Below are 27,011 nucleotides of genomic sequence, written 5' to 3' on the forward strand. Positions count from 1 at the left end.
GATGATAAATTTAAACCCCCAAATTCAGCATCTAAATAAAATATAAATGGACTAAATGGTTCTTTAAAAATTACAGCTATGAAAATATCTAATTATATTATTTTTACAAGAGATACATCCAAAACATAAGGACACAGATTGTTTGCAAGTAAAAGGTTGCAAGAAGAGATGTCGAGTGTTTAGGCAGGATTTAGTCGGGAAAATAGAAGTCTCTGTAGGCATGTTGAGTGAAGAGATGTATTTAATACAGGGAATTAGAGGCCTACACAGTCTCTGAAATGACTGGGTGATAAAGATCAGGTAGCAAAGGTCCGCAAGCTGCTTTCACAGGAAATCTGCTTTCAAGAAAGCAACAGTGGGCGATTCTCTGGAAGATTAATGGCTGTTCCTCATCCAGCTTCCAAATCTTGTGCAGTTGCCCCCTCACTGGCTGAATTTCATCCAGAATCATAAAAGGGAAGAGATACTGTAATTCCTGGCTTCCCCCTCGAAGCAGAGGTAAATGCTGAAGCAGAGGTAAGTGGGGATGCCTCGCTGATCAAGCAACCCAACCAAAAGAAAATAAGTGTACTGTGTTACTATGAAACCAAAATAGACTCTAAGGTCAAAAGCATTACTAGAGATAGAGAGAAGTACTTTATTATATAAAATATAAAGATTTCATTCTTTATGTTTATTAGTAAAATATAAAATTTGAATGTGTACTTGCCTAATAACAAGCAAAATTTGACAGAAGTAGGAGAAATAAATATATCTGTAATCATATTGGATGAATTTTATATGCCTCTCTCAGATTTAAACAACAAATTCAGCAAGGATATGCAAGATTTGACAATATGAACAAGTTTGACCTAACAGACATATACAGGACACTGCGCCCAATAACACCATTCTTTTCCAGCCCACACAGATCATTTACAAATATTGACCATATCCTCGGCCATAAAGCAAATCCCAACCAATTCCTAAAAATCAAAATTGCATACAGCATATTTTATGACCTCAATAAAATTAAGCTAGAAAACAACAAGAAGTCACCTTCTTTTTGAAATTAAAAATCATACCCTAAATGACTTATGAGTCATGAAAATTAAGACATATTTAGAACAAAATGAAAACTGCTGAAGTTTAAAGTATGTGGGATCAACTAAAGCAGTATTTAGAGGAGAATGTATAGCCTATATGCAAGTGTTAGAAGAGCAGAAAGACTGAAACTTAAATTACTAAGACATGAAGAAGAGGAAAAGCAGTCAATAGGAATAATACAGTTAAACAATTTAAACAATAATTTTATAAACTTACTCAGTGGGGAAGGATTCATGAACAAGAATTCAGGCGTAGAAAGAACAGAGAATAGATAACGGAGGGGGGAAAAGAGAAAGGGCAATAAATATAGTAAAGGAGAGAAGCAGAGTTTAATGAAGTAGACTTCAAGGACTTCTTTAGAATAGGGAGGTTCTCACACTTTCTTTTAACTTGTCTGCTAAGAGGTGTTGATCCTCCTCCCTCCCCTCAAATCTTCACTAAACTTCTATTTTGTATTTTATTTTTAAATATATCTTTATTGATTTCAAAGGGGGGTGGAGAGAGAAACATCAATGATGAGAGAGTCGTCAGGGACCGGCTGCCTCCTGCAGGCCCCGAGTGGGGATGGAGCTGGCAGTGGGGCCCCAGCAGGCTTTACCGAGACCTGAAGGGTAGGGCAGCCCAGCTGACCTGTTTTTATCATGTACCCTAGAGAAATAATTTACAGCGAGGAACATAAAACTTTCTGACAGGTCCTTGAATTGCATATCCTCTCCCTGGGGCAAATCTACCCATGAGGCAAACTGTGCTAATGGGCAGGCTGCTTGACAAATCTGGAGCTAAAAAAATGAGATATGCTAAGTGACCACAGTCGTCCAGGGGACAAGCTGATACAGCCATGGTCACATCTAGGCCATTTTACAACAACGACGAATGACGTTATGGGGGAGATCAAGGTCACAAAGCTATTACGTGAGAGAGCTGGGATTTGGACCCAGGCACATCTGAGGGCGAGGCCTGCACTCCGTCCTCTGCATCTCAGGGGGCCTTTCAGAGGGCTTCTCCCCTAGACTGTAGGGATGGCTCACGTCTGCTTCCAGTCATTGTCTAGGAAGAGAAACACACCAGCCTGGAATGGTAGCTCTGCCAATCTGCACTGGGGCTCCTTGCATGGCACAGGGGCTTTCTCTGGCAAAGACCTATGATTCATGTCTGCATTTTGCTATTTGTTTTCTCTATATCTCATGTCCTTCTTGCCCCTCTATTTATCCTTCACTGCCTTCTTTTGCATGAAGTGAATCTTTTCTAGTATATTTTAATTCCCTTGTTGATTTTAAACTATTTTTAGAGTAATTTTCTTAGTGACTGCTCTAGGAATTATAATGGACATTTTAATCACAAACTACCTCAGATTAATGCTAACTTCATTCCAGTAGAACAGGGAAACTTTGCTCCAATACAGCTTGTTCCCCACCCCCGTTATTGGCAAAGCTCTATGGAACATGCATCGCTGGGAGACTTCTGGGAAATATGATAAACTATTCACACTTTAATTATAAGTACCATATTAGTGAGCTGACAGCACATTACTCAAAGTTGTACAGAGTCATGATAAACCAAGTACAAAAGTCATGATAAACAAGTTTTACTGATTTCTATACCCAAAGCTCTCATATGTGGGGCAAGAATAAAAACACACTATATGTGAAGTCCCAGGGGAGGAGGGTGGGAACATCAGCAATTCATAGCACCTCAAAGCAGTTGTGTGAGGCTGGAATGTATTAGATGTTCAACAGTCCCTTGAATGGGCCCTGCCGCGGAACCCATGGGTCACTAGTGAATGGGCTAAGCTTCTTCAGCTGAGATGAGATTCAGTAATTCTTGAATGCTGTTTTGCTCACGGACACCGAGCTGTTGTTCTTTAGCTAGATTGAAGGCTCTCGTGGCATATTCTTGTGCCTGGAATAGAATTACAGTGACAAAAGGAAGTTGTCACAGGGAAGCATTACATTGGGAAGCCCCATCTGTGCTTATCCCAGAAACATGGGAAAGGACCCATCAGCTTCTCACACCAGCCACTGAGTTCTTGTTGGAAACGCGTGAAAACACACTGGGTCCTTAGAGCTAGCCACACGTATGCTGGGTGGGGAAGGGGACGCCAGAAAAAGCCACATGGACAAACTAAATGCACCTTCTTAGCAAAGTGAGATCTTTGCAGGATCTTACTTAGGGCCCTTTGAACCAACATTGGGAGGCAGAGAGATGACAAGGGCCACAATTAAACTGCCATCCTGGGGGAACTCACTGAGTGCAGTTAAAGCTCCTACTCTGTTCCTGCAAGGACTCCCCAGAGCCCTCCTGCTCTTCAGGCTTCCGAGCACTGCCCCAGCCTCAGTTTACCTATGCAACTCTGGGAAGGCCCCCGTGAGGGAAGAAGACACTCCAGTTTCCACTCTGCAGGCTGGACTCAACAAATAAAACTTGTCATGAGCATCCAAACTTTTCTGGAGTGAGGGCTTACTCTTAGGGCAAAAGCTAATGCAGTTGGTCAGTCGCAGCTGGATTCAACTAGAGGAATTTCTGCCTCCGTTTTAGACATGCTACTTTTCTAGGGAAACTTGCCTTTGAAGAATTCATCATCAGGTAGTAAAGCATGACCAGGATTTTCAGAACAAAGACAATTTTGGGGGGAGCTCTGTCAGATGTAGCTTCTCGAATGTTTAAGATTGAAGTCAGGATCCGAATGGCTTCTGCTTCCTGGGCTTCATCTGCAGTGGAAAGCAGGGAAGAAGAAACAGGTGCTGGGGGGCAGCTGAGTCTCAGGGGTGCTTATCCCTCAGGGGTAAGCACTGAGCTGCGAGGGCACCTGGCCTCCTGAAGCCTCCTCACAGGGACACCGGAGGAGGAAGCACAAAGCAGAGCAAGTTCTGCACCTGGACCTCTGCACAGTTCCAGGCAGCTCCCCAGCCTTGCCTAGCAGTAATTATCAGAGTAACCTAAAGAAGTGCTCAGTCCCAATGTTGCTAAGCTTTCTCTCTTTCAGAGTCCTTAATTAGGTCTCCCAGGCTCCCAAATACACGGAATTTGTCACAGTGGGATTCCTTGAGCCCAACTAAGCTTCCACTCTATAGCAAAAGGAGGAGCGGGGCTCCCTGCAGCTGCAGCATCTTAATTCTTACTCCCCAAATCCAAAGATGTTTAGCAATAGCCTTTCTGCTTTCCCTGGGGAGGCTGTTTACAATTTCCCCCAGTAGTTTTTGGTTCTTCTTCATTCACCATTTATTGACCTATTATGAGTTATTATGGGCCAGATACTTAAAAGCATTTTTTTTAAGTATAGCAAATCCCAAATAACATTGTTTCATTAAATGTTATTTGCTGAGAGGAAGAAAAAAAAAATGATTTCCAGCCAGAGCTACTCACTGTGTGGAGTTGGCACGTCCTCCCCACATCTGTATCTGCACCAGTTTTCTCCTGGTCCTCAGTTTTCCTCCCATGGCCCAAAGATGTGGACATTAGGTGACTAGTGTGTCTAAACTGTCCCAGTCTGAGTGAGTGTGGGTGTGTGTGAGTGGCCCTGCAATGAAAGGGCATCGTGTCCAGGGTGAATGCCCACCTTGAGCTCTGAGCTGCAGGAATAGGCTCCAGTCACCTGCGACCTTGAACTAGAATGAGCAGGTCAGAAAAGAATTACCTCACTTGTTTTTATTAATCTTGCTTAAATGTATGTATAGGTCACATTTATTTCAGAGTTTAATGGAAGTGTTTGGGGTATTTATTTAGGAATTTGGTGATGTTTTTGTGACCAGAAATGTGCCATAGGAAATTAACTCGTTTATATCAATTAGCCTACCATAAAACTGGTTTCATTATACATCATTTCACCTAAAGTCAGTTTCCAAGAACCTATCAAAGACATTAAGTGAGGACTTACGGTGTTAAGCTCAGAGAAACAGACAGAAAGGATATATGCCATTATGTTAAGGTTGGCTATCTTTGGATATCTGATTTCCAAGTTTTCTGTTTTAACATGAACCACTTTTATCATAAAAGAAAGCTCAATAAAGTTACTAATTTTTTTTTTAATTCTCACCTGAGGATATTTTTTGCATTGTTTTTCAGGAAGCGTGGAAGGGAGGGAGGGAAAGAGAGAGAGAAACATCAATATGAGAGACACATTGATTGGTCGCCTCCTGCATGTTCCCCAGGGAATAGAACCCAGGACTCTTCAGTCTGAAGGCCAGTGCTCTAGCCCCTGAGCCAAAATGGCCAGGGCAAAAGTAACCAACTTTTTAAACCTTAACTCAAAACCTCTCCTGTAAGAAGTCTCCCCTCTTCAACACCATCGTCACCCTTTGTTCTGAGGTTCAGCTTATAATATAATCTGTACTCAGAGAAATTTTCTTTTGGTCTCTCAAATGGGCTCTGTCTCACCAACTACACTGTATGTCTTTTTTTTTTAGCACAAACTAGATCCCTTGTCTCTTTATTATCTCAGAGGTAATGATATTGTACAGGGCTACTCAACACTTGGCCCTTTGCCGAGCCTGGGGATGGTGCTCCCACTGAGGAGCTCACTGTCCAGTAAAGGAAGAGGGTAAGACACCAGGACCACTGAGTAATGCGACTTCTGTGCTGAGTCTGCCTTGGCTTATGTGCCTTGGAAGGATAACACATAAGAAATGGATGCTCTGCAGAAATCACAGTGGGCCCTGGCAGGGTCTTTTTTCCTCCAAGTATGTCCCCTGAAAGGCTGTGTGTGATGCTAGGAACCTGAATTCTGGTAAAATCCCTTTGCTCCCTTGTCTCAGTTTCCTCATAACCAAGATGGGGAGATGGCATGTGCTCCATGACAGGTACAGCAGCTCTCCCTCTTCGGTACAAGGCCCGTGGATTGAGAGGAAGTCACTGCTCTGCTTCATAGGGAGAACTGCCACTTACCCAAGCCAGTGTCAGTCTCAAATTGTTTGCCCAGTAAATCTATTTGTTGGATGCGAGCCTGTGAGAGGACTTGATAGCGATTGTTCAAATATTTATTCCAGATCTCAGAGACCTGCTGGGAAAGAAGATGCAATCAGACAAGAAGGCCAGGTCTCAGCCATTGGACCAGCCAGCTGGGAGGCCAGCACCTCAGGCCAGGTTTCCTGACAGTCTACAGACTCCCTCTCTCACTGTGCCTGGAGGCAGGGGGAGCCTTAGGAGCCAAAGTGAGTGTGACAAGTGTTGGGCTGCACAGGGCATGTGGCTGATCTGGGGAACGCCCTGATAGGGTCTAAGAACAATGGCTACCATTTGTTGAGCACACATACAACCAATTGAGGTCACATTCTTATTCCCATTTTACAGAGAAATAAACAGAGGCTCCGAGATGTTAAGATCCCATGACTTCTGGCAAGAGCTGCTAGGTGGCACAGCCAGCAATTAAATTCAAGTCTGTCTGATTCTGAAGCTCATTTCTTTTGAGCTACACCCCAGTGCCTCTTCCTCATAAGCGGGCCTCAATACGAATAAGCAGTCACAGCACGAGAGCCTGCATCACACACAGAAACAGTTACTTGCTAAGTAAGGTGTTACTCTATGAATATAACCAACATTTTAACATATTAGAAACAGTTTAAAATCTTTCACACACAAACACGGAAATTTCAAAGTGCACTCATATTTTTCGATCCCTTCATATGACCTTTTAGCAACAATTTGCCCTTGAAAACCTCATCTCCTTCTCTATCACATACTTCAATATGCCCACATTATCTGGCTCCTATGGGTATTATAGAGCACATGGCAATCTATTTGGAGGGGTTTGGTTCATACTGACCCTTCACTTATTATTTGTTAATTGTCCTACAGATTCTAAGGACTGATCTATTTTGGTAGTGGAGAAACAGGAAGAAAAAAATTGGAATATATCATATATCAGGCTACGTAAACTTGTGCAAGTCACTTTATCTCGTTGTGTTTCAAATTTCTCATGAATGATCTGACACTGGTTGTAAGACACAAGGCCTAAGTGTCAAGGCTCAGCTCCCATATACCCCAGCTCACCTTGGTGTACAGCGTATCTGCCAGGTCCAACTTATTAAGGCCATAGAAGATATTAGCCAGGTGAAAGTAGCCTCCTGAGGTCCTGATGTCCTCTGTTCCAAATGCACAACTGGCAAAATAAATCTATAGCAGAAGGAGGAAGGGGAGTACTTGCGTTCTCTTTGCAAATCATATATCTAATAAAAAGACTTGTATTCAGAATAAAGAACTTTTACAACACCCCAATTAAAAATGGGCAAAGGGTCCAAATAGTCATGTCTCTAAGAACATATACCAATGGCTAATAAGCGTAAGAAGTGATATTCAATATTTTTAGTCATTACAAAAATGCAAAATAAAGCCACAATGAGAAACTACTTCTCACACACTAGAATGGCTATGATCAAAAAGGCAGAATACAAGGATTATCAAGGATGTGGAGGAAATGGAACCCTCGTGCTCTGCTAGTATGATTATAAAATGATGCACCCTCTGTGGAAAACAATTTGGCAGTTCTCAGAAAGTTAAACATATAGTTACTACAAGACCCAGCAATTCCATTCTTAGGTATATACCCAAGAAAATGAAAACACGTGTCCACACGAAGACTTGTACAAAAATATTCCTAGCAGCATTATTCATAATAGCCAAAAGTGGACACAACCCAAATGTCCCTCGACTGAGGAATGGCTAGACAAACGTGGTAGATTCAGATGATGGACTACTCAGCAATGAAAGGAATGAAGTATTTATACACACAACGTGGATGAATCTCAAAATAATTATGCTTAGTGAAAGAAGTCAGATGACAAAAAACACCTATCATTCTGTTTATATCAAATGTCCAGAAATAAATAAATCTAGAGAAACTGAAAGTGGCTGCCTGGGGTTGGGGGTGAGGCAGGATAGTAAGAAGCCAGGAAAATTCCTGGGCAAGTGGGATGGGGAAACTGAGACAAGATCATTAAACAAGGCCAAACAATTTGAACAACTTACAGCCAACTAGTGAATTGCAAGACCTTATCTTCCCTAACCAAGGACATGAGAGCAAATGGTTTATACCTCTCCTCCCCAACCAGAGAATGCACTTAATCCTATTTGTGCCAGTTAAACCCAAGGATGGATAAAGTCAGAGGACACAAAAAATAAAAACCCGATTAGAGCCAGACAGACCCAAGATAAAAGTAAAACAGTAAAGCAGACCAAACTCCCCTATACATTCATTTTGATGCATCAGCATATTAAAAACACACCTGGAAAGTTGATGAATATTCTGCTGAAATCCTCCCCTAAGATTCTCGCCCACAGAAGAAAAATACACACACACCCCAAGAAAAATACCCAATGGGTGCTTTCTCTGGAGCACGCCCATGCCCCTTCTCAGGTATGAACTTTTTATTTCCTCCTAAACTTTCAGGGTGCCCACAAGACTTGCAACCAGGGGAGCAGTGGGCAGCGGAAGCTTGTTCTGGGCTTACCCCTTGATCCTGTGTCTGAGACCTCTCTTTGCTCTTTCTAGTGAGCCAAAACAGCCCCACCTGGGCTCTCTCCTGTTGCTTCTTCTACCCTAAGCCCTTCCTTTGTTTCACTGTCCCCAGCTTTAATAAACGCATTCTCAAAATCACCTAGAGTTGTATTGTGAACTCTTTCCCACACAAAGTCAAGAACCCACACACCACAGGCTGTCCTGAGGCAGGCCTGCTCTTGCCAGTCCCTGTCCCGTGACAGGGGTGAGAATGAGAAATGACTGAAAATGGATATGAGGAGTCTCTTTGGGATGATCAAAATGTTCTAAAACTGGGTTGTGCTAATGGCTACACAGCTCTGTAAGCTAACTAAAAATCACTAAATTATATGCTTATGTGGGTGAGTTTTATGGTATGTGTCAATAAAGCTGTGGTCGGTGTTTTGTTTTTGTGGTGTTTTTGTTTTTTTAAAGCTAGGCTGAGGAATCTGGAGCTTGATCTAGTTCTTAACAGTGTGGCCCAGCTCAAGACAGAATGAGCCTCTGCTTAATTTGTCAGAGACTGTAGAGTCTATTTGTGTAGAGAAACAGGTGAAGAATTCATGGCATCCTCAAAATTATTTCCTGAAGACAGTCTAATGAAAAGAATTATTTACAGAGGTGTGGAAGGAACCAACAAGAGCTAGAGAGGCACCAGGGATTATCAACAGCAAGGAATGATTACCATTCCAACTCCTGAAAAAGCAAGTGAAGAAAGCGGGGTACCAGGGCCCAGTAAGAGCTAGTCATGGCCACAGAGGAAGTGTCCCTGCCAGAACTGGGGTGGGGCAGAAAGGCGGCAGAAAGAATAAAGACCCAACCTCTCTCTCTGCTTAACCTCCGGTCCCCAGCCATACCTGTTTCCAGACCAAAGCCAGAGCAATGGAGTCCAGGTTGCGTAGTCCATAGGGGGCAGGGCAGGGCAGCAAATGGATTTGGAGTGAGGGAACATGGAGACTATTCAGCACAAGAATGTTTGCGCTGCACCTACGGGCACTGCGCAGCGGCAGCCAGCCAGAGGGAGGGTTGCCCAGGGGAGAGGCTGCAGAGAGAACCAACCTGCATGAAGACCACGGTCTGACCCTAACCTCATCCAGATTTCAGGCGCAGGAACTGTTGTCTCTGGTAATATTGTCCAGTAATGAAATCCTAATAGAAACCTCAGAAATGTTGGAAGAGCCGCTCAGTCACCACCCTCATCATCCTATCTAACATCTGCACAGAGTTTTGTAGTTTATAAAGCACTTTCAGATACCACTAGCTCATTGAAACTTAATAACCACACTCTGAAGTAGAGACAGTGATGTCATTTACAAAAATAATAGCCTAAGTGCTGCACACGTGTTGTCCTATTATTTATCTCTGCAATTACCCAATGAGGTAGAGACCATTCTTTGATTTCTGTCTTACAGGTGATGAAAGAGGTGAAATAATTTGTCCAAGGCTATGTGGCTGGTCAAACTACAGAGCTGGGACTAGAAGTAAAGCCCTTCTCTCAACCAGTACACAGTTCTGCCTCCTTTTATTATCCTCAGATCAACTGAGGCTTAGGGAAATGACGTGGCCTGGCCAAGGCTGCACAGCCAGGAAGTTAACAACTTGCACTCAGGTTGTTAAAATTGTGCTCTTTCTAATACCCCGCAAGCCAGCTGTAGACAAAAAAATTTATAAAGAAATGCTCAGTTTAAATAAAAACTGAACTGAGCGTTAGTCTCAGAAATATTCAGATGTTATAATTTAGATTGTTTACATCATTGGCCAGATGATAACGGGCTTCCTCGTAGTTTTCCTTAGCCATAAAGAGAAGTCCCAGGTTCCGATGCAGTAAAGAGTGGGTGGCATAAGAACATTCAGTTGATTTGAGGACTGTCCACTGGGCTTGGGATAGATATTCTTCAGCCTGGACGATCTGGCCCAGACCTGTCCAAAAGAAGGAAAGAAGGTTATAATTCATATCCTGGCAAGAAAACACATGATGAAATATGTCAGCATGCATTCACTCATTCATTCATTAACTCAGACATTTATTGACACACAAAATCTTGTACACTAAGGTTCACAGCAGCCTAATTATAATAGCCAAAAAAAACAGAACCAATTAAGTGATGAGTAGATATGCAAAATGTGGTCTATCCATATCCATGAGTGGAATAGTATTCAGTCATAGAAAGGAATGAAGTACTGACACACGCTACAACATGGATGAACCATGGAAACACTATGCTAAGTGAAAGGAGCCAAACACAAAAGGCCATATATTGTATGATTCCATTTATAGGAAATGTCCATAATAGGCCAATCCATGGAGACAGAAAGTAGATTAGTGATGGCCAGGAAATGTGGGTTTGGGAAAACAGGGTGTGACTGCTAATATGGGTATGGAGTTCCATTTTGGTTTGACTGAAATGTTCTGGGACTAAATGTAGTGATGGTTGCACAAACTTCTGAATATATTAAAACTGCTGAATTATACTTTGAAAGAGTGGATTTTATGGTAGGTGAATTATATGTATATTTAAGTACCAGCCTTAAATTGTTACAGCATTCTGATTCTAGTACCTCATGAAACTTCACTTCCCTTAGGACAGTACAGCATCCTAATAAATGTCTTCCTTTTGCTTAGGCCAGCTAGAGTGGATTTGTCAGTTGTAGCCAAAAGTCCATGACATCTCCTTCCCCACCTTCTGCCAAACTTTTCAGCAACCCTGCTCTTCCACAAAAGGTGTCTTGGTGCCACTGCCAAGGCAAGACTCTATGGCTACTGATATGACCCAATATAGCACTTCTTAAAGATTCCAGGGGGGTCTCCAGTCAGTTCCACTTACCAAGGCTAGCCTCGGCCAACAGCAGGTAGGCAGGCACAAGCTCTACTGAACTCAAGCCGTACACATTCATGCGGAAGCGAAGAGAATGCAAAGCTGCTGGGACAGCATCTTCATGCTTCCCTTCAAAGATATATTTCTGGGCTACGGTGTAGCAGAATTCAATCAAATGCTTCTGTGGAAGAAAAAACTAGACCATCTGAGACAGTCTAAAGGTAAAAGACAATGCTGGATATAGGTACACCTGGAGATGAGGCCAGCACCTAATGAACTAGGCACGTAGTGAGCCTGCCTGTATTAAGGTGGTCACAAGACCCAAAATAGGTGACACAAAAAGGCAAACTCTGGACAGAGTTCCTTAAGGTCCAGGAACAAGTGTATTTTCATCTTAGTTTAGTACTTGGCATAAATAAGTGCTCAATAGAAAATTATTAAGTGAATAATAAAATTTTAGTTTAACAAAGCTGTCATGCCTCAGGACTATCTAGAACTTTCTGCCTTTCTGTTTGAGTTAATTTGAAGAGAATGTTCCTTCTGGAGTTATCTGCTTAGCTAATATCAGAAACAACTTTAACTCTGCATTGTTCCAAGGCCACTCTCAAAGTGTCACAACACTGAAATTGAGGGATCTGGTGCTTTGAGATTTATGTCTTATAAAGGGCTTTTTAAAAAAAAAAAAAAAAAAAAGAAAGAAAGAAAAGAAAGAAATGCTATCAATGCCATAATAGTTTTCCTAATCTCCTGTATTTATTCACTCCTTTATATATTCACACATCATTGTTGACCTCCTACTATGGGCCTTGGCTCTCATCACAGTACTTGGCATATATGGGTATTATGGCTGAATTTTGTCCCCCAAAATTCATATGTTAAAGGCTTAACCCCTAGTCCATCAGAATGAGACTGCACTTGGAAATAGGGCCTTTAAATAGGTGATTAATTTAAAATGAGGCCTTTAGGATGGCCCCTAATCCAATCTAACTGGTGTCCTTATAAGAAGAAATTTGAACACAAAAAGATACCAAGGACGTGTGTGCAGAGAAAAGACCATGCAAGGACATAGCAAGGCAGCCATCTATAAACCAAGGACAGAGGCCTCAGAAGAACGCAAACCTGCCAACACCTATCGTTGATCTTGGACTTCTCGCTTCCTGAACTGTGAGAAAATAAGTGTTGTTTAAGCGGCCCAGTCTATGGTATTTTGTTATGGCAGCCCAAGGAGACTGATACAGCAGATACTCAGGAATTATGTGGGGAACGACTGAGTGAACGGTACTGAGAACCTAAAGACACAAAACCAAGTCTCTGCCCTCACAGAGGTTACAGTTAGCACCCTTTCTCCTGGGCAGTTTCGCTGTACCCAGGAGTGAGCCTGGAACTGTCCGCAGGGCCTACCTGCCGCAGCTGCAGCTGCTGGAGGCCATGCTGCCGCTCCTCCTCTGAATTGTAGAAGGGCATGGACGTGCGCAGCGGAATCAAGAGCTGACAGATCTTCTCGTGGATGCTGTCCCAGTCAGTTTTTTGATGAACCACACCACTGACAAGAAAAACATGGACTTCATTCTCTTTAGTTTAGGCCTGGCCTCACAGTCTACTGGCTCTACTCCTGGCCTCACCCTAGAAACTAGGAAAGGAAGCCCGACATAAACCAGGCAGGGAGCCCGAAGCCATTTCGGCACAAATCTCTACTCCATCATCTGATTATTTGATGGTGGAAAGCGCATGTCGAAGAGGGGTGGGAGAGGGGTGGTGAAGGATGGCCTTTCCGCAGGCACAGGTTCACAGTCCGAAGCCACGTGGTGATGCTGTGGCGACTCTGTTTGCGCTTAATTAATAGCAAGCACAGCTTTCAATCTGCATTGTTCTAAGGTCATTTTCAAAATACTGAACTCTGAAGCTGAGGGATTTGAGAGTCTTTCTCTTGGGGAAGAGAAAGGAACTTGCATTTGGTGAGACTCCGGGAGACGCTTTCCTATCAACAGAGCCCTCGTGTTGCATGACTGGAGAGCACCGCTTGCATTGCCCTCTGCGCTCCTGGGGATGCTCCCCACAGAACACACTGCGAATGCCGCCCAAACCCAGCGGGGCAGCAGGTGGTCTTGCATTTCGTTAGCTTTTGAAAACAGAACAAAATCTGTTATTACTGTTTTAAAGGTAAAGAAGCACAGAGATTAAGCAGTTACGCTGAGCCTGTGCTCCAAAGCCAGCTGTTTCTTAGCTCTCTAGGGGAAGCACTGTGACAGTTTGGTATACAGCTTTTCTGACTGTTTTACACGCATATTTAGTATTTTTAAATACTCAATTAGACAGCACAGATGTAGAGCATTTGCATCACTGCAGAAAAATTCAATTGGGCAGCACTCCTACAGAGTATCCACTCCCATTCCTTAAATAATTGCCTCTATAAATAATTCCCGAATCTATTACCTAGATCTGACCCTTCCTCCAGTCATGGGTTTTTGTGTGTTTTTACATTTTAAAATTAATATATAATTTATAAAGTGTACAATTCATTGTGTTTTTAAAATATATATACTCAAAAGGTTGTGTAACCATCACCCTATCTAATTCCAGGACATTTTCATCAGCCAGGAACTCCATCCACTCTAGCAGTAGCTCTCATTTGTCCTTCTACCCATGTAATGCTCAGAATCTCTAATCTACTTCCTCTATGTATTTGCCTATTCTGGACATTGCATAAAATATGACTTTTGTGTTTACCTTCTTTCATTTAGTATGTCTTCAAGTTTCATCTGAGTTGCAGCATGTATCAATGTTATTCCTTCTTATGACTGAATAATATTCCATTGTATGACTATATTACTTTTTGTTTATACATTCATTAGTTGAACACTTGGGTTGTTTCCACTTTTTGGCTATTATGCTGCTATAAACATTAGTGTTTAAACCTCTGTGTGAACAAATGTTTTCAGTTCTCTTGGGTGTATCCCTAAGAGTGGAACTGCTGGTTCATATAGTAACTATATGTTTAAATTTTTGAGGACTGCCAAACTGTTTTCCACAGAAGCTGTACCATTTTACATTCCTACCAGTAGTGTATAAGGATTCCATTTTCTTTACTTCCCAACCAACACTTGTTATTTTCTGTCTTTTTTATTATAACCTTCCTAGTGTGTGTGGTGTATCACTGTGGTTTTATTTTGCAGTTCCCCAATGACTACTAATGTTGAACATCTTTTCAGGTGCTGACTAGCCACTTATATGTCTTCCTTAAAGAAATGATTATTCAAATCCTTTGCCCATTAAAAAAAATATTTTTTTAAATCCTCACTAGAAGATACTTTTTCCATTGCTTTTCAGAGAGAGTGGAAGAGGGAGAGATAGAGACATCCATGTGAGAGAGACACATCTATTAGTTGCCTCATGCATGCACCCCGACAGGGGCCAGGGATCAAGCCTGCATCAGAGGTACATGCCCTTGGCTGGAATTGAACCCAGGACTCTTCAGTTCTCGGGCTGACACTCTAACCACTGAGCCAAAGAGGCTAGGGCTAAAAAAAAATTTTTTAACCCTCACCCGAGGATGTTCTTATTGATTTTAGAGAGGGAGGAAGGAAAAGAGAGAAACATCGATGTGAGAGAGACACATCAATCAGTTTTCTCCCATACACACCCCGACTGGGGATAGAACCCGCACCCTGGGCACATGCACTCACTGGGAATCAAACCCACAACCTGGGTGTGTGCTCTGACGGGGAATTGAACCCACCACCTTTCGGTGTATAGGATGATGCTCCAACCAACTGAACCACAACAGCCAGGGCTCCTTTGCCCATTTTTTAACTGGGTCTTTTGTCTTTTTATTGTTGAGTTTTAAGAGTTCTTTACATGTTGTGAATTCTAGCTCCTTATCACATTTATGATTTGCAAATATTTTCTCTCATTCTATGGGCTGTCTTCTCCCTTTCTTCTGTTTTCTGATGCACAAAAGTTTTTAATGTTGATGGTGTTTAACCTTTCTTTGGTTCCTTGTGCTGTTGGTGTCGTACCCAAGAACTCTTGCCTAATCCAAGATTACACAGATGTACAACTACGTACAGAAATAAGCACATCTATTGGCAACCTTTTTGAAAATCATTTGACAATAGATGTGCTTATTTCTGGACTTTGGACTCTATTCCACTGATCTGCATGTCTATCCTTAAGCCAGTATCACGCTTTCTTCATTACTATAGCTTTCTAGTAAATTTTGAAATTGAGAAGTGTGAGTCCTCCAACTTTGTCCCTTTTAAAGACTGTTTTGGCTATTCTGGATCCCTTGAGTTTTCATATGAATCTCAGGATCAGTGAGTCCATTTCTGAAAAACGGCAGTTGGAATTTTGATAGGGATCAATTTGGGGACTGTTGCTATCTTGAGTCTTCCAATCTACGAATACCTTTCCTTTTATTTAGGTCTTAATTTCTTTCAACAATATTTTGCAGTTTTCAGTGTATAAATCTTGTACTTCTTTGGTTAAATTCATTCTCCCCTCTTTTTCTGATGCTCTTGTAAATGGAATGTTTTTCTTCATTTTGCTTTCAGATAGCTCATTGCTATCATATAGAAATACAACTGACTTTTGCATAGCAATCTTGTAACCTTGCTGTATTCATTTATTAGCTCTAATGTTTTGAGGGGTTTTGTGGGTTCTTTAGGATTTTCACTATAAGATTGTCATATGTAAATAGAGGTACTTTTGCTCTTTTTTTTTTCCAAGCTGGATGCCTTTTATTTCACTGTCTTTTCTAATTGCCCCAACTAGAACCTCTAGTACAATGTTGAATAGAAGTGGTGAAAGCAACATTCTTGTCTCATTCTTGACTTTAAGGGGAACACGTTTAATCTTCGACTATTAAATATGATGTTAGCTCTGTGTTTTATAGGTTTTTCAAAGATGCCCTTTACTAAGTTACAGAAATTTCTTTATAATTCCTAGTTTGTTAAGTGTTTTTATCACAAAGGGTGTTGAGTTTTGTCAAGTGCTTTTTCTGCATCTATTGAGAAGATCACATGGATTTTGTCCTTTAATTCTATTAAGATGGTGTCTTATATTGATATCTCTATGCCTAACCAACCTTAAGTTCCTGGGAGAAATCCCAGTTGGTCATCATGTATAATCCTTTTTATATACTGCTGGATTTGGTTTGCTAGTATTTTGTTGAGGGTTTTTACATCATTATTCATAAGGGATATTGCCCTGTAGTTTTCTTGTGATGCCTTTGTCTGGTTTGGGTATCAAGGTAATGGTCTTATAAAATAAATTGGAAATTATCCTTTCCTCTTCTATTTCTTGAAGAGTTTGTGAAGAATTGTTAATTCTTCTTTAAACAAATAAAATTCATCAGTGAAGTCATCTAGTCCTGGACTTTTCTTTGTAGGACATTTTTTGATTACTTGCTAAATTTCTTTAGATGTTATAGACATTGTTTTTTTCTTGAGTCAGTTTTTGTCTTTAGGAATATATTTCATCTAGGTTATGTAATTTGTTGGCATACAAAAATTGTACATAATATTCTCTTATAATCTCTTACTTCTGCAAAGTTGGTAGTGATGCCCCCACTTTCATTTTGTTGTTGTTTTTTCCATCGCTTTTCAGACAGTAGGGGGGAGAGAGAAACATTGATGTGACTAGAGACATATCCATTGGTTGCCTCCGGCATTTGCCCTGACTGGGGCCAGGGATCAAGCCAGCACCCAAGGTATGTGCCCTTGGCTGGAATCAAACCTGGGACAGGTAGATGCTCCAACCACTGAGAAACCTGGCTAGGGCCCCACTTGCATTTTTCTGATTTTAGTAATTTGAGTCTTCTTTTATTGGTCAGACTAGCTAAAGATTTGCCAATTAAAAAAAAAAAATCTTTTTAAAGAACCAGCTTTTGGTTCTGTTGCTTCTGCTTTCCTATTCTCTGTTTCATTTCTTCAGGCTCTGATCTTTACTATTTCCCTCCTTCTGTTAGCTTTGGGTTGAGTTTGCACCTCTTTTTCTAGTTTCTTAAAGCAGGAGGCTAGGTTACTGATTTGGTATCTTCCTTCATTTTTAACATATGTGTTTACAGCTATACATTTCCCTCAGAGTATTGCTTTCACTGCATCCCGTAAGTTTTAGTATGTTGTGTTTTTGTTCTTTTTTCATCTCAAAGCATTTCTCAATTTCTCTTGTGATTTCTTCTTTAGCCCATTGGTTATTTAAAAATGTGTTTTTCCATGCATTTGTAAATTCCCCAAATTTCCTTGTTATCAATTACTAATTCCATTCTACTGTAGTTGTATTATCACTGGGGTCACCTCCGTGTCTCCACCTGTTGCCGGTGGAAATGGAGTTCTTGTGGTGCCGCAGGAATAAGAATTTCCTGAGGCCCCCACGGGACATTGAGGTATCGTGGAAAGCTTTATTTCTGTGGAATTAAACCCCTGAGTTTCCAAGATCCCGTCTCCCTCCATCCCACCATGGAAAAAGTCCCATTTTGTCTTCAGCAAAGCTAAGATCAGAGCCCCTGTCCAGAGTTTCCATTCCGTATTTACACAGTCCAGTCCAGCATCTGGCTAGGTTAGCAACCTTTCAGTGCACGGCACAGAGGCAGCACCCAACCTGCTGAGCTACACCGGCCAGGGCTCTATTATTTTCTTATTCATGACCTGCTAAAGGGTCCTGGATTACAATTTAAAAATCAATGAACTGCTCCCTCCGCTACCACCTTCTCTACCCAGCTCTCAATAAACTGTTCTTTCACCCTTCAGCCAGGCAGTCCTGGATGTCAGGAATGTCCTACGCTTCCTTCTTCATTGTTCACTCACCTAGCAACTTCCTACTAACCTTTCAAGACTCAGCTCAAATGTTGCTTCTTCAGAGAACCTTCCCAGACTCTGCCCCAATCACCCAGCTTCCATCCTTAGAAGTCCCAGGGAACAGCACACCCTAAGTGACAGCACTTGTCATGTAGGGTGTATTATAATGACTGCCATCATTATAATGACAAGCTCATCTTGTGTTATAATGACAAGCTCGCCTGCTCTGACCTAGGTTTCTGGAAGTCAGCAACCTAGGTGTTTTATCTCAGGCCCTATCTAAAGCAAAAGTCAAGGGATGTTACGCTGCATAAATGAAAACCGATCTCACCCAGTACTGCCCTCCCACACGCTCGCCGTCCTGGCGGTGCAGACAACCAGCCTTCTTTCCAGTCCTCAGTCCGAGCCTCTCCTCCCTCGGAGCCTTCCTGCGCGTTCTCCCCCAGCCATTCGGGGCAGGCGGCCCCTACTTCCCTTTCAGACCCAGCCTACCGTCCGAAAGGCAATCTGCCCAACCTCCCACCGCATTTCCTTGGTCCTGACAGCATTTATCCCTCTGTGAAGCTACCTTGTTTTCTGACTGTTTACCTACCTGTCGCATTCGAGTATGTTATTAGCTCTCTGAGGGAGGGACATGGTCTGCCGAGTTCCCTCGGAGACGTAAGCACCTAGCGCAGTGCAGAGCACACAGTAGCTGCTCATTAAAAACATCTGATGAATGAAAGAACAGAGGACGCAAATAGGGCGCAGAAGTCCTCCGCCCCCCGTCCTGAAACCCCCTCCTGGGCGGCCAGGCGCAGCCGGGCGGTGGGGAGAGGGGGAGCGGCGGCGCCGGGGCACACCCCAGGGCCTACCAGTAGTAAGTGACCGTGCAGGCCCTGCACACCCGCTCGGCCGGAGCCTCGCACACTTCGCAGCAGAGCCGGCGCCCCTTGGGCACCGCCAGGGGGTAGATCACGTCCATCGCGCAGCCGGCGGGGTCGGCTCGAGGGCGGTTGCCCGGCGACACGCTGGACGCCGCCGTCACGTGATCACCGCGGGGCGACGGCGTTCCCAGCACTTCAAGGACGGGAGGGACGGCGCGGCCTGACTCTCGCCTGGAGTGTGCGTGGGGGCGCGGGGGGCGGGCTAAAAAAAAAAATGCCAAAAAAGCAAAAGACAACCATCCCCCCTACACACAAATCCCGACCCAAAAGTTAAATGGCCGAGCAATCTAACTCCAGGGGAGTCTAAGGGCAGAAAGGGCCATACGGTGGCCTGTAAGGGGCAAACCTGGCCAGTTCCGCACCCGGGAAATGGGGGCTGTGACCTTTCCGGATGCCTGCCAGCCGGCCCACGTCCGCCTAGCGTCAGTTTCGCCGGGCGGGAGACAGAGCCGGCAGGCCCGTCCAGGCGCGGGGGGAAGCGGCGCCGGCCCAGGCGCGGCGCGGCGCACCTCCGCCTCGCACTGCGGCGGCGCGCTGGCCGCCAGGGTAGGGCCGGGCGGGCGGCCCCGGCGTGCGCAGGCGCGGGAGCCCGGATTCATGGCGGAAGCGGACCTGGTCGCCGAGTTCCCCCAGCCCGCCGGGGCTACGCGCTGCGCCGAGGTTATGGCTCGCTTCGCCGCCCGCCTGGGCGCGCAGGGCAGACGGGTCGTGCTAGTGACGTCCGGCGGCACCAAAGTGCCGCTGGAAGCCCGGCCCGTGCGCTTCCTGGACAACTTCAGCAGCGGGCGCCGCGGGGCCACCTCGGCCGAGGCCTTCCTGGCCGCGGGCTACGGGGTCCTGTTCCTGTACCGCGCTCGCTCCGCCTTCCCCTTTGCCCACCGCTTCCCTCCCCAGGCCTGGCTGTCGGCGCTGCGGCCCTGCAGCCCGGCCGCTGCGGGCGTACTGGGCCTGGAGGTCGAGGAGAACGCCCTCCCGGGCTTCGCCGCGGCTCTGAGGAGCTACCAGCAGGCGGAGGCTGCCGGCACCTTCCTGGCGGTCGAGTTCACCACTTTGGCGGACTATTTGCATCTGCTGCAGGCTGCGGCCCAGGCGCTCAGCCCGCTAGGTGCGTGTAGGAGTCCCTCGGTGGCCCCCAGGCAGAGCCTTTCTCCCCAGACACTCGCCCCGTGCATCCTCGTTACCCACGTCTCTCACAGCAGGGGAACCTGAGTTGAAAAGGAGCCGTTCCCATTTATTACACCCTGTGCTTCTTTGCAGGCCCTTCTGCGATGTTTTACCTGGCTGCGGCCGTGTCAGATTTCTATGTTCCTGTCTCTGAAATGCCTGAACACAAGATCCAGTCATCTGGAGGCCCACTGCAGGTGATGGGCGCTTCTCTTCCAGAAATCTGATCCCCTGTAACCAATCTTGGGTTAATTCCCTCTTGATCTGGAGATGGCCTTTCTGCATTTCATATGAGCTAGGCACTAGGGATACAGAGATGAGTAAGACACTGTTCTCCCTCAAGGACTTCACAATTTAGTGAGGGAATTGGACACAGACATAATTACAATATAGAGTGACAAATGTCAAAGTGAAGTCAGAGCATGGGTGAGTGAATCTTGGAAAGTCAAGGAAGGCTTTCTGGAGATGACTTGAACTGAGTTTTAAAAGATGAGCCCAGAGTATACCAAAGTGGGGAAGGTCATTGCGGATAGAGGACACAGTTGGCATTTGGAAACGGGCAGTGACTATGAACTGAAGTTGTTTGAAAACATAAGGCAGGAGAGCAGGGAGAGTGGTGGAAATGGAGGGCAAAAGAAACAGCTTAATTCATGGAGGACTTTCTATTCCCTCTTAAGAAGCTTGGGCTTTTTATCCTGTGGAGCCAAAGGAAACAAGTAGGAGAGTGAGATAGTGTTTTTGTTTGAGAACATGGGGTGTCAGTATGAAAGGTGAATCGGAGTGGGAGACCATGGGTTGATTAGATAGTGGTTACTGCTCTAGTTTAAGGAAGGGGTGTGATTGAGATGTGAGATGATCTGGCTTATTGTAACCCGAGGGAGTTGTTAGTCATTTATTGGATGATAAAATAGAATTTAAAGAGGAGAAACTCGAGTCCTAGGGGGGCACTTAGTGACTTTGTAGGATAGTTCATTTGTTTCTTCAACACATGTTTGTGTGTTGAGTATCTACTCCATGCCAGGCACTGTTGTAGGACCTGGAGGCAAAGCAGGGAAAAGCAATAAATTGTGCCTTTGTGTTGCTTATACTTTGCAGAGGAGACAAGTCAAATGCATACTATGTTAGGTAGTGATAAATGCTGAGGAGAAAAATAAACTGGAGAACGGGTATGTGATCCCTATCTCACTTCCTAATTTTTTGAGGGGAAAGTCTGATGATTAGTGATTTCATGCTATTTGAATTCTGGGAGCTTTAGTTTATCTTGTATTTTTTAGTTCTGTCTTGGAAGTATGCAAAACAACTCAACATTCCCTTTAGAAGGGATTGAGAATGGTATATAGTAGAAGTTTTGATCAAATGAAAAGAAAGAAAATCAGTTCTGAATGCTGAGATGTGTTACAAGTGACAGTTTTTAAATGGAATTGAATAGCCATTCTATCAGTGCAAGAAATATTTTAGGCAGAGAGGCTTAAAACCCCAACTTTATTTGAGCTTCTGCCAAAGTAACTTTTTCATGAATAGATTATTTACATTTATTTGCAGGTTTGGCTTAAAAAATAAAGGGAGATGTTTGAGAAAGTGTAATGCTGTTCTTGGAGTTCAGTTAATGGTGAAGAGGATGTCAGAGTAGGGCTGGTTCATAAAACATGATTTGCCCAAGAGTATGTGTAAAGCCTTGAAATTAGGCATCCTTACGAACCCATACAGCCTAGGCTTTTTTTTTTTTTTTAATATATCTTTACTGATTTCAGAGAGAGGAAGGGAGAGGGAGAGAGAGTTGAAACATCAATGATGAGAGAGTCGTCACTGATTGGCTGCCTCCTTCATGCCCTCGACCGGTGATTGAGCCCGCAACCGGGGCATGTGTCCTGACTGGGAATCAAACCGATACCTCCTGGATCCTAGGTGGATGCTCGACCGCTGAGCCACGTCCGGCTGGGCAGAGCCAAGGCTTTTAAGCTAATCATTTAATACGCTTTGCAAAGTTTGACAATGAGAAATCTCACAAATTGACATACCCAAAAATCTGAGCCCCTGCTTCCTTCGTTTCCCGTGAGCTTGACCTGGTAGGTAGTGACCTTTGTTTGCTTATTAAGCTTTTCTTTTTCCAACACAGATAACAATGAAGATGGTGCCAAAAATGCTTTCTCCTTTGGTTAAAGACTGGGCTCCGAAAGCATTTATAATTTCCTTTAAGTTGGAGACTAACCCCTCTATTGTAATTGATCGGGCACGGAATGCTTTGGAAGTTTATCGACATCAAGTGGTGGTGGCTAATATCCTTGAGTCACGAAGGTCCTTTGTGGTTATTGTAACCAAAGACTCAGAAACTAAGTTATTGCTATCAGAGGAAGAAATAGAAAAAGGCATGGAGATAGAAGAGAAGATAGTAGATGATCTTCAGTCTCGACACACAACTTTTATACAAGACAAAAACTGAAGGATCAAAAACTATAGGATCAAAAATTGTTCAGTGGACCAGGGCTCTTACAGATGGTGAGAACTAGAATAAATCCATTGCTTTCATAAAGACAGAGAAAATGAAGGGGAAAAGCAGTGAGTGGTGTGCAGGCAAATATGGTTTGCTCTGTGTCTTTTAAAGGTCATTTCATACTCACTAAAAATGAAAACAAAAGCAAAGCAACTACGAGACTGACCCACCTGACACACTTACCTGAATGTCATCTTGATTTTGAAAGTGAACGTGAGCTGTTTCTCACCCTTAAAAAAAGAGCTTATTGGGAATTATATTCCTTAAAATATACCTGTGGGACCTGAATATCAACTGCCTTCATGCTATGAAGTGGATTGTGGATTCATGAGTGGCCATGTTTTGAAGATCAGATAGTTGTTGATGCCTACTATATGGTAGGCCTTGATGATTATGAGGATTAAAAAGATGAATAAACATGTCTAGTTTGGGAAATGGATATATAAATTAAGTGCAATAAAGTGTGTGCCCAAAAGCTGACAGTGGAAAGGGTGTTGTTCTTTGGGGATTTATCAAAGATGGGAGTAGGAGAGAAGGACTTTTCCCTGAAGACAGATTGCCTGATGAATGATAAGCTTCTCACTACTTTACTTTTTGCTTTCTTGACCTATATTCACTCCATGTTTGAGTTAATAATTTACCTTTCAAATATTTTAGGACTGCTTTTCAGGGAGAGAACCTGGGTTTCCACCTGGAACCGGGCAGGAGCCAATTGATAATCTCTACCCTGAGGAAAGCATTCCAATGTGGTAAAGAGTATGGGCTTTGGAGTCATCTTAGCCAGGTTTGACCTCTCCAAGCTGTACCACCTAATAGCTCTATAAACTTAGACACCTGACTTAATTTCAGTTTCCTCATCTATAAAATGGGGATAATCTGTGCAAAACAATGCCATTGGTTGCGAGGATTAAATAAAACTGAAGATGAAGCATTTGCTTGGTGCCTGGTACGTAATTCACACTCAGTAAATGGTTGCAATTACTGTTTTTCTTTACCTAGCAAGGCAGTATTGGGCTGGTGCCCTGCTGGATCCCTGAATCCTTGAGAAATTTTTAAAGCTCTCTCAGTCCTGGGCTTTGGGTTGGGAGTGCACAAGAAGTGTAATCCAGAAAAACCCCCGAAATGATTCGTAGGATGGTCCAGAGTGCAATTTGAAAAACTACCGTTAATAACTAGGTAGAAATAAGTACTGTGCTTCACACAAGTATTTGATTTAAAATGTAATTCATGCTGTTTCATGGAGTGGAAGAGGAACCCAAGGTGACTGGTAATAGAGGTAAAATAAACTTTAGTTGAAAAGATTGGAACAGAAGTGCCAAGATGCACTGAAATAATTCATTAAATTAGAAAGTGTGACCTTGAGCAGAAGAAAAATAACCAGTAATCAGGACTGTTCTGGAAGCAGCAATCCCATTAAACAAAAATTGTAAATTAACTTCAGGTCCAGTGGGCAAAACCTCAAAAGCAATACAGGTTCTGTCAGCAGTAGCTGCAGTACTGAAGGGATAGGAAGTAAAAGGTTGATTTTCTTCCCTACATCTATAGTTTTATGCAGATGATGATTACTGTCATCGTTGAATATACAGTGATGATAAGTGGAATTAAAACTAGAAGTGATTTTAACATTTGTTTTTACCTTAATTATTCTCTTGGGAACCATTTCCTACCCTGTTTTGTTATCCTTGAAACAACCACCACTTTTCTACGTGGAAGTACTTAGTGTTTTAAAATTCTGTTTAGTTTCCATTCCAAGCACTTAAACAATATTTACACATGTTAAAATTCCAGGTTTGTTGTTATTTTTTTAAACAGCAAATGGAAGTGAGCAAAGAAAGAAAGAATGAAAAGGAACACCAGTCAATGAGCAAATGAGAAAAAACTTGATCTAGGCTGGAGACCCAAGGAATGTTTCCCTGAGGAAGTGATACTTGAACTGAGAAGTAGGAGTTAAGTAGGCTTGAGGTGATAGTGGTAAGCATTTTAGGTGAGAGAGAAAAACTTTGCAAGGGCTCTGGTGCCAGAGGTAGAGGTTGAAGCAGTTCTAGAAACTAAGGGGTAAAATCCGTCCTGATAATGCATGTAGAACTGGCAGAGCTTCGGAAAGGATCCTATGTGAAACTAGAATAAGACTAAGAAATGTAGGTATGCGTTTGGGATATCAGAAAAGCAAGCGTCCACTAAACATGAGCTTTGATGAACTAGAACTTGCAATGAAAACTTAAATGAAGAGGACATAAACAGCTTATGTTAAATTTTGTGTCATTTAGAAATTTTTATTTTGCATTATATAGGTGGAGAAATGGGTCACCTGAACCGAATTTCAGTGCTTGGAACTTTTTTCCAGTTCATTTTTACAAAAATAAGTCGGGTCCAAAATGTGATTTGTTTTAGGTGCCCCAGGTAATTAGTTACAGATCTTGGCCTAAAATTCGTAACTCCTGACCTAGTACCCTCTCCGTTTTAAGAATGAAGTTACTTCTAGAAAAATAAATCCAAGATAATTATGCTGGGGCTCTACATAAGGCCTGACGAGAAACTATTTGAGAACTATAAATGCCCCGTGACAAAAAGTATCCTCTTCAGCTGCAATCTCACGCCTTGATGTTACCATAGTTACTACGAAGCCAAAGGAATGAGCCGTACCTTCGTTCCTGCCAGAAAAGTCCCGCCCCGCGGCCCAAAGGCCAATGGTGTGCACCATAACGCCGGGCTCCGCAGGAAGAGCAGCCCCTGAGCCAATGGGGCGCGTCGTTTCTGTAGTTCCCCCCGGAAGAACGCCTCGGCGTCTCTGCGGCTGGCGCGGTTGCTATGACGCCCGGGACTCTGTCGGCACCTGCAGCTCGCCGCGAAGCGGCGGACCTTAGCGGCCCCGGACCCTTACCGCACTCTCCAAAAGACTGCTCCCGGCCTGCTTTCCGAGGTTCCCGACGCTGCCCCGAGGAGGAAAGCACCTATTCTCCGCTCCTTTTCGCCACTGCAGGTCTTTCCCGCTTCTCTCCCCAGGATGGCCCGAAACTCCAGGAGGAGAGCCTCCCCCCTGGCGCGGCCTTTCTAGCCACTGGCCGGAGTGATAGCCGTAAGGATTGGCCGGGTCCTGGGACCCAGAAGCCGCAGGCATTGAGAATTAGGCGGCCTCGCTTATTTAGAGAGGGCTTAGAACACTCCCAGCGAGGTAGGCGTTCCTTTTCTCACTTTTCAGGCGAAGACTCTGAAGCTCTCGGCCATTTATTAGCAAAGTCCACCGAGCCACGGCTTCCCAGTGCTGTGAACAAAGAACTGCCGTTTTCTGCTTTGTTGCCCTGTGTTCACGCAGAACCTTAATTCCCGTTGAAGCTCTGGCGGCCTTTTGTAGCCTCAACATGAGACGTCTTCAATTCGGTTAACCTTCTGCCTTTCAAGCTACCACCTCATCCACTTCTCTCATCACCCTAAGTGCCAGTTTCTCATCCTGCTTCTTCCACGGCCATTTTCACCCTTTTGTCCACGCTGCCCCTTACTCAATGTCCGTTTGTCTCCACCACCGCTGTCGTCTACAGACCCCATCCTGTTTTTCTGCTACAATGTTTTGGGTAGCTAAGTGTTTAACATTTTCCAGCCCTGGAATCATTCGGAAGATTTTCTCTGTTTCTCTACACTCTAGCAAGCTTTCGGTCTTGGGTAAATTAAACTAGAAGTGCTCATTGGTAGATACAAACAGTAAATTGCTACAAGCCTAGTGTGTTTTGAAAATGGAGGGGGAGGGGAATAAAAATGCAGTTTTGGGCTCATCTCAGGCTTATATAGAGAAAGATTGTTCCTTGCTTACATGAATGCTTCGTTAGGGATACATTTCAGTGATGTATTCATGCATGTGAGAAGATCATTCAGAATGATCATGTAACAAGATTCCAACTTTCAGCCCATATGAACCCAACACCTTGATAGGACAGAATTTTTGGAAAGAAAATGCTTGAAACAATTCTTGTGCCTCCTCTTCATGTCAGTTTCTTGATCAGAAAACATTCTTTGTGATGTGAGCCAAGAAACAAAAACAATGAGGAGGGGTAATTGAAAATAAATATTTTTGGCAAGGGGACAGACTTAATAACCCTCTGGAACAGAGGACCTTAAGAATAAAATAGGATTCATTTATATCCAATGCAACTGTATTTTATCTTGGAAAACTTTATTTGTCTTAATGTGTTCCTTGTCAAGCCTTACTATTTCTTCGGTATTCAGGTTAAAATGTAAACCTATTTTGAAGATATATAAAGTGTACAAAATTTT

General features: G+C 43.4%; 2 protein-coding genes across 2 annotated transcripts; one reads left to right on the top strand and one right to left on the bottom strand.

The window, feature by feature from the left end:
• Nucleotides 1-1,034: 1,034 nt before the first annotated feature.
• On the bottom strand, nucleotides 1,035-19,576 carry ZMYND12 (zinc finger MYND-type containing 12). Its single transcript, XM_016205174.2, has 8 exons — nucleotides 19,019-19,576; nucleotides 12,772-12,913; nucleotides 11,380-11,551; nucleotides 10,305-10,474; nucleotides 7,072-7,194; nucleotides 5,968-6,079; nucleotides 3,649-3,794; nucleotides 1,035-2,985 (listed from the first exon to the last, which is right to left on the bottom strand). The coding sequence occupies exons 1-8, from the start codon at nucleotides 19,126-19,128 to the stop codon at nucleotides 2,872-2,874; spliced, it is 1,089 nt and encodes a 362-aa protein (XP_016060660.2). The 5' UTR covers nucleotides 19,129-19,576; the 3' UTR covers nucleotides 1,035-2,871.
• Nucleotides 19,577-19,687: 111 nt separating this feature from the next.
• PPCS (phosphopantothenoylcysteine synthetase) lies at nucleotides 19,688-23,223 on the top strand. The gene is made up of 3 exons (XM_016205150.2): nucleotides 19,688-20,195; nucleotides 20,348-20,451; nucleotides 22,371-23,223. Exons 1-3 carry the CDS (start codon nucleotides 19,688-19,690, stop codon nucleotides 22,692-22,694), a joined length of 936 nt encoding a protein of 311 aa, XP_016060636.2. The 3' UTR covers nucleotides 22,695-23,223.
• The last annotated feature ends 3,788 nt before the right edge of the window (nucleotides 23,224-27,011 follow it).

Source organism: Miniopterus natalensis, chromosome 9, assembly GCF_054644295.1.
Source record: "Miniopterus natalensis isolate mMinNat1 chromosome 9, mMinNat1.hap1, whole genome shotgun sequence".
Lineage (NCBI taxonomy): Eukaryota > Metazoa > Chordata > Mammalia > Chiroptera > Miniopteridae > Miniopterus > Miniopterus natalensis.

Excerpts from the sequence above, each read along its gene's own strand:
- ZMYND12 (XM_016205174.2), bottom strand. The coding sequence starts at position 19,128 with ATGGACGTGATCTACCCCCTGGCGGTGCCCAAGGGGCGCCGGCTCTGC. Across the intron at positions 6,080-7,071 it reads CAGATACGCTGTACACCAAG|GTCTCTGAGATCTGGAATAA; the intron begins GTGAGCTGGGGT and ends CTTTCCCAGCAG. Across the intron at positions 3,795-5,967 it reads TGAGACTGACACTGGCTTGG|ATGAAGCCCAGGAAGCAGAA; the intron begins GTAAGTGGCAGT and ends TTTCCACTGCAG.
- PPCS (XM_016205150.2), top strand. The coding sequence starts at position 19,688 with ATGGCGGAAGCGGACCTGGTCGCCGAGTTCCCCCAGCCCGCCGGGGCT. Across the intron at positions 20,196-20,347 it reads CCAGGCGCTCAGCCCGCTAG|GCCCTTCTGCGATGTTTTAC; the intron begins GTGCGTGTAGGA and ends GCTTCTTTGCAG. Across the intron at positions 20,452-22,370 it reads CATCTGGAGGCCCACTGCAG|ATAACAATGAAGATGGTGCC; the intron begins GTGATGGGCGCT and ends TTTCCAACACAG.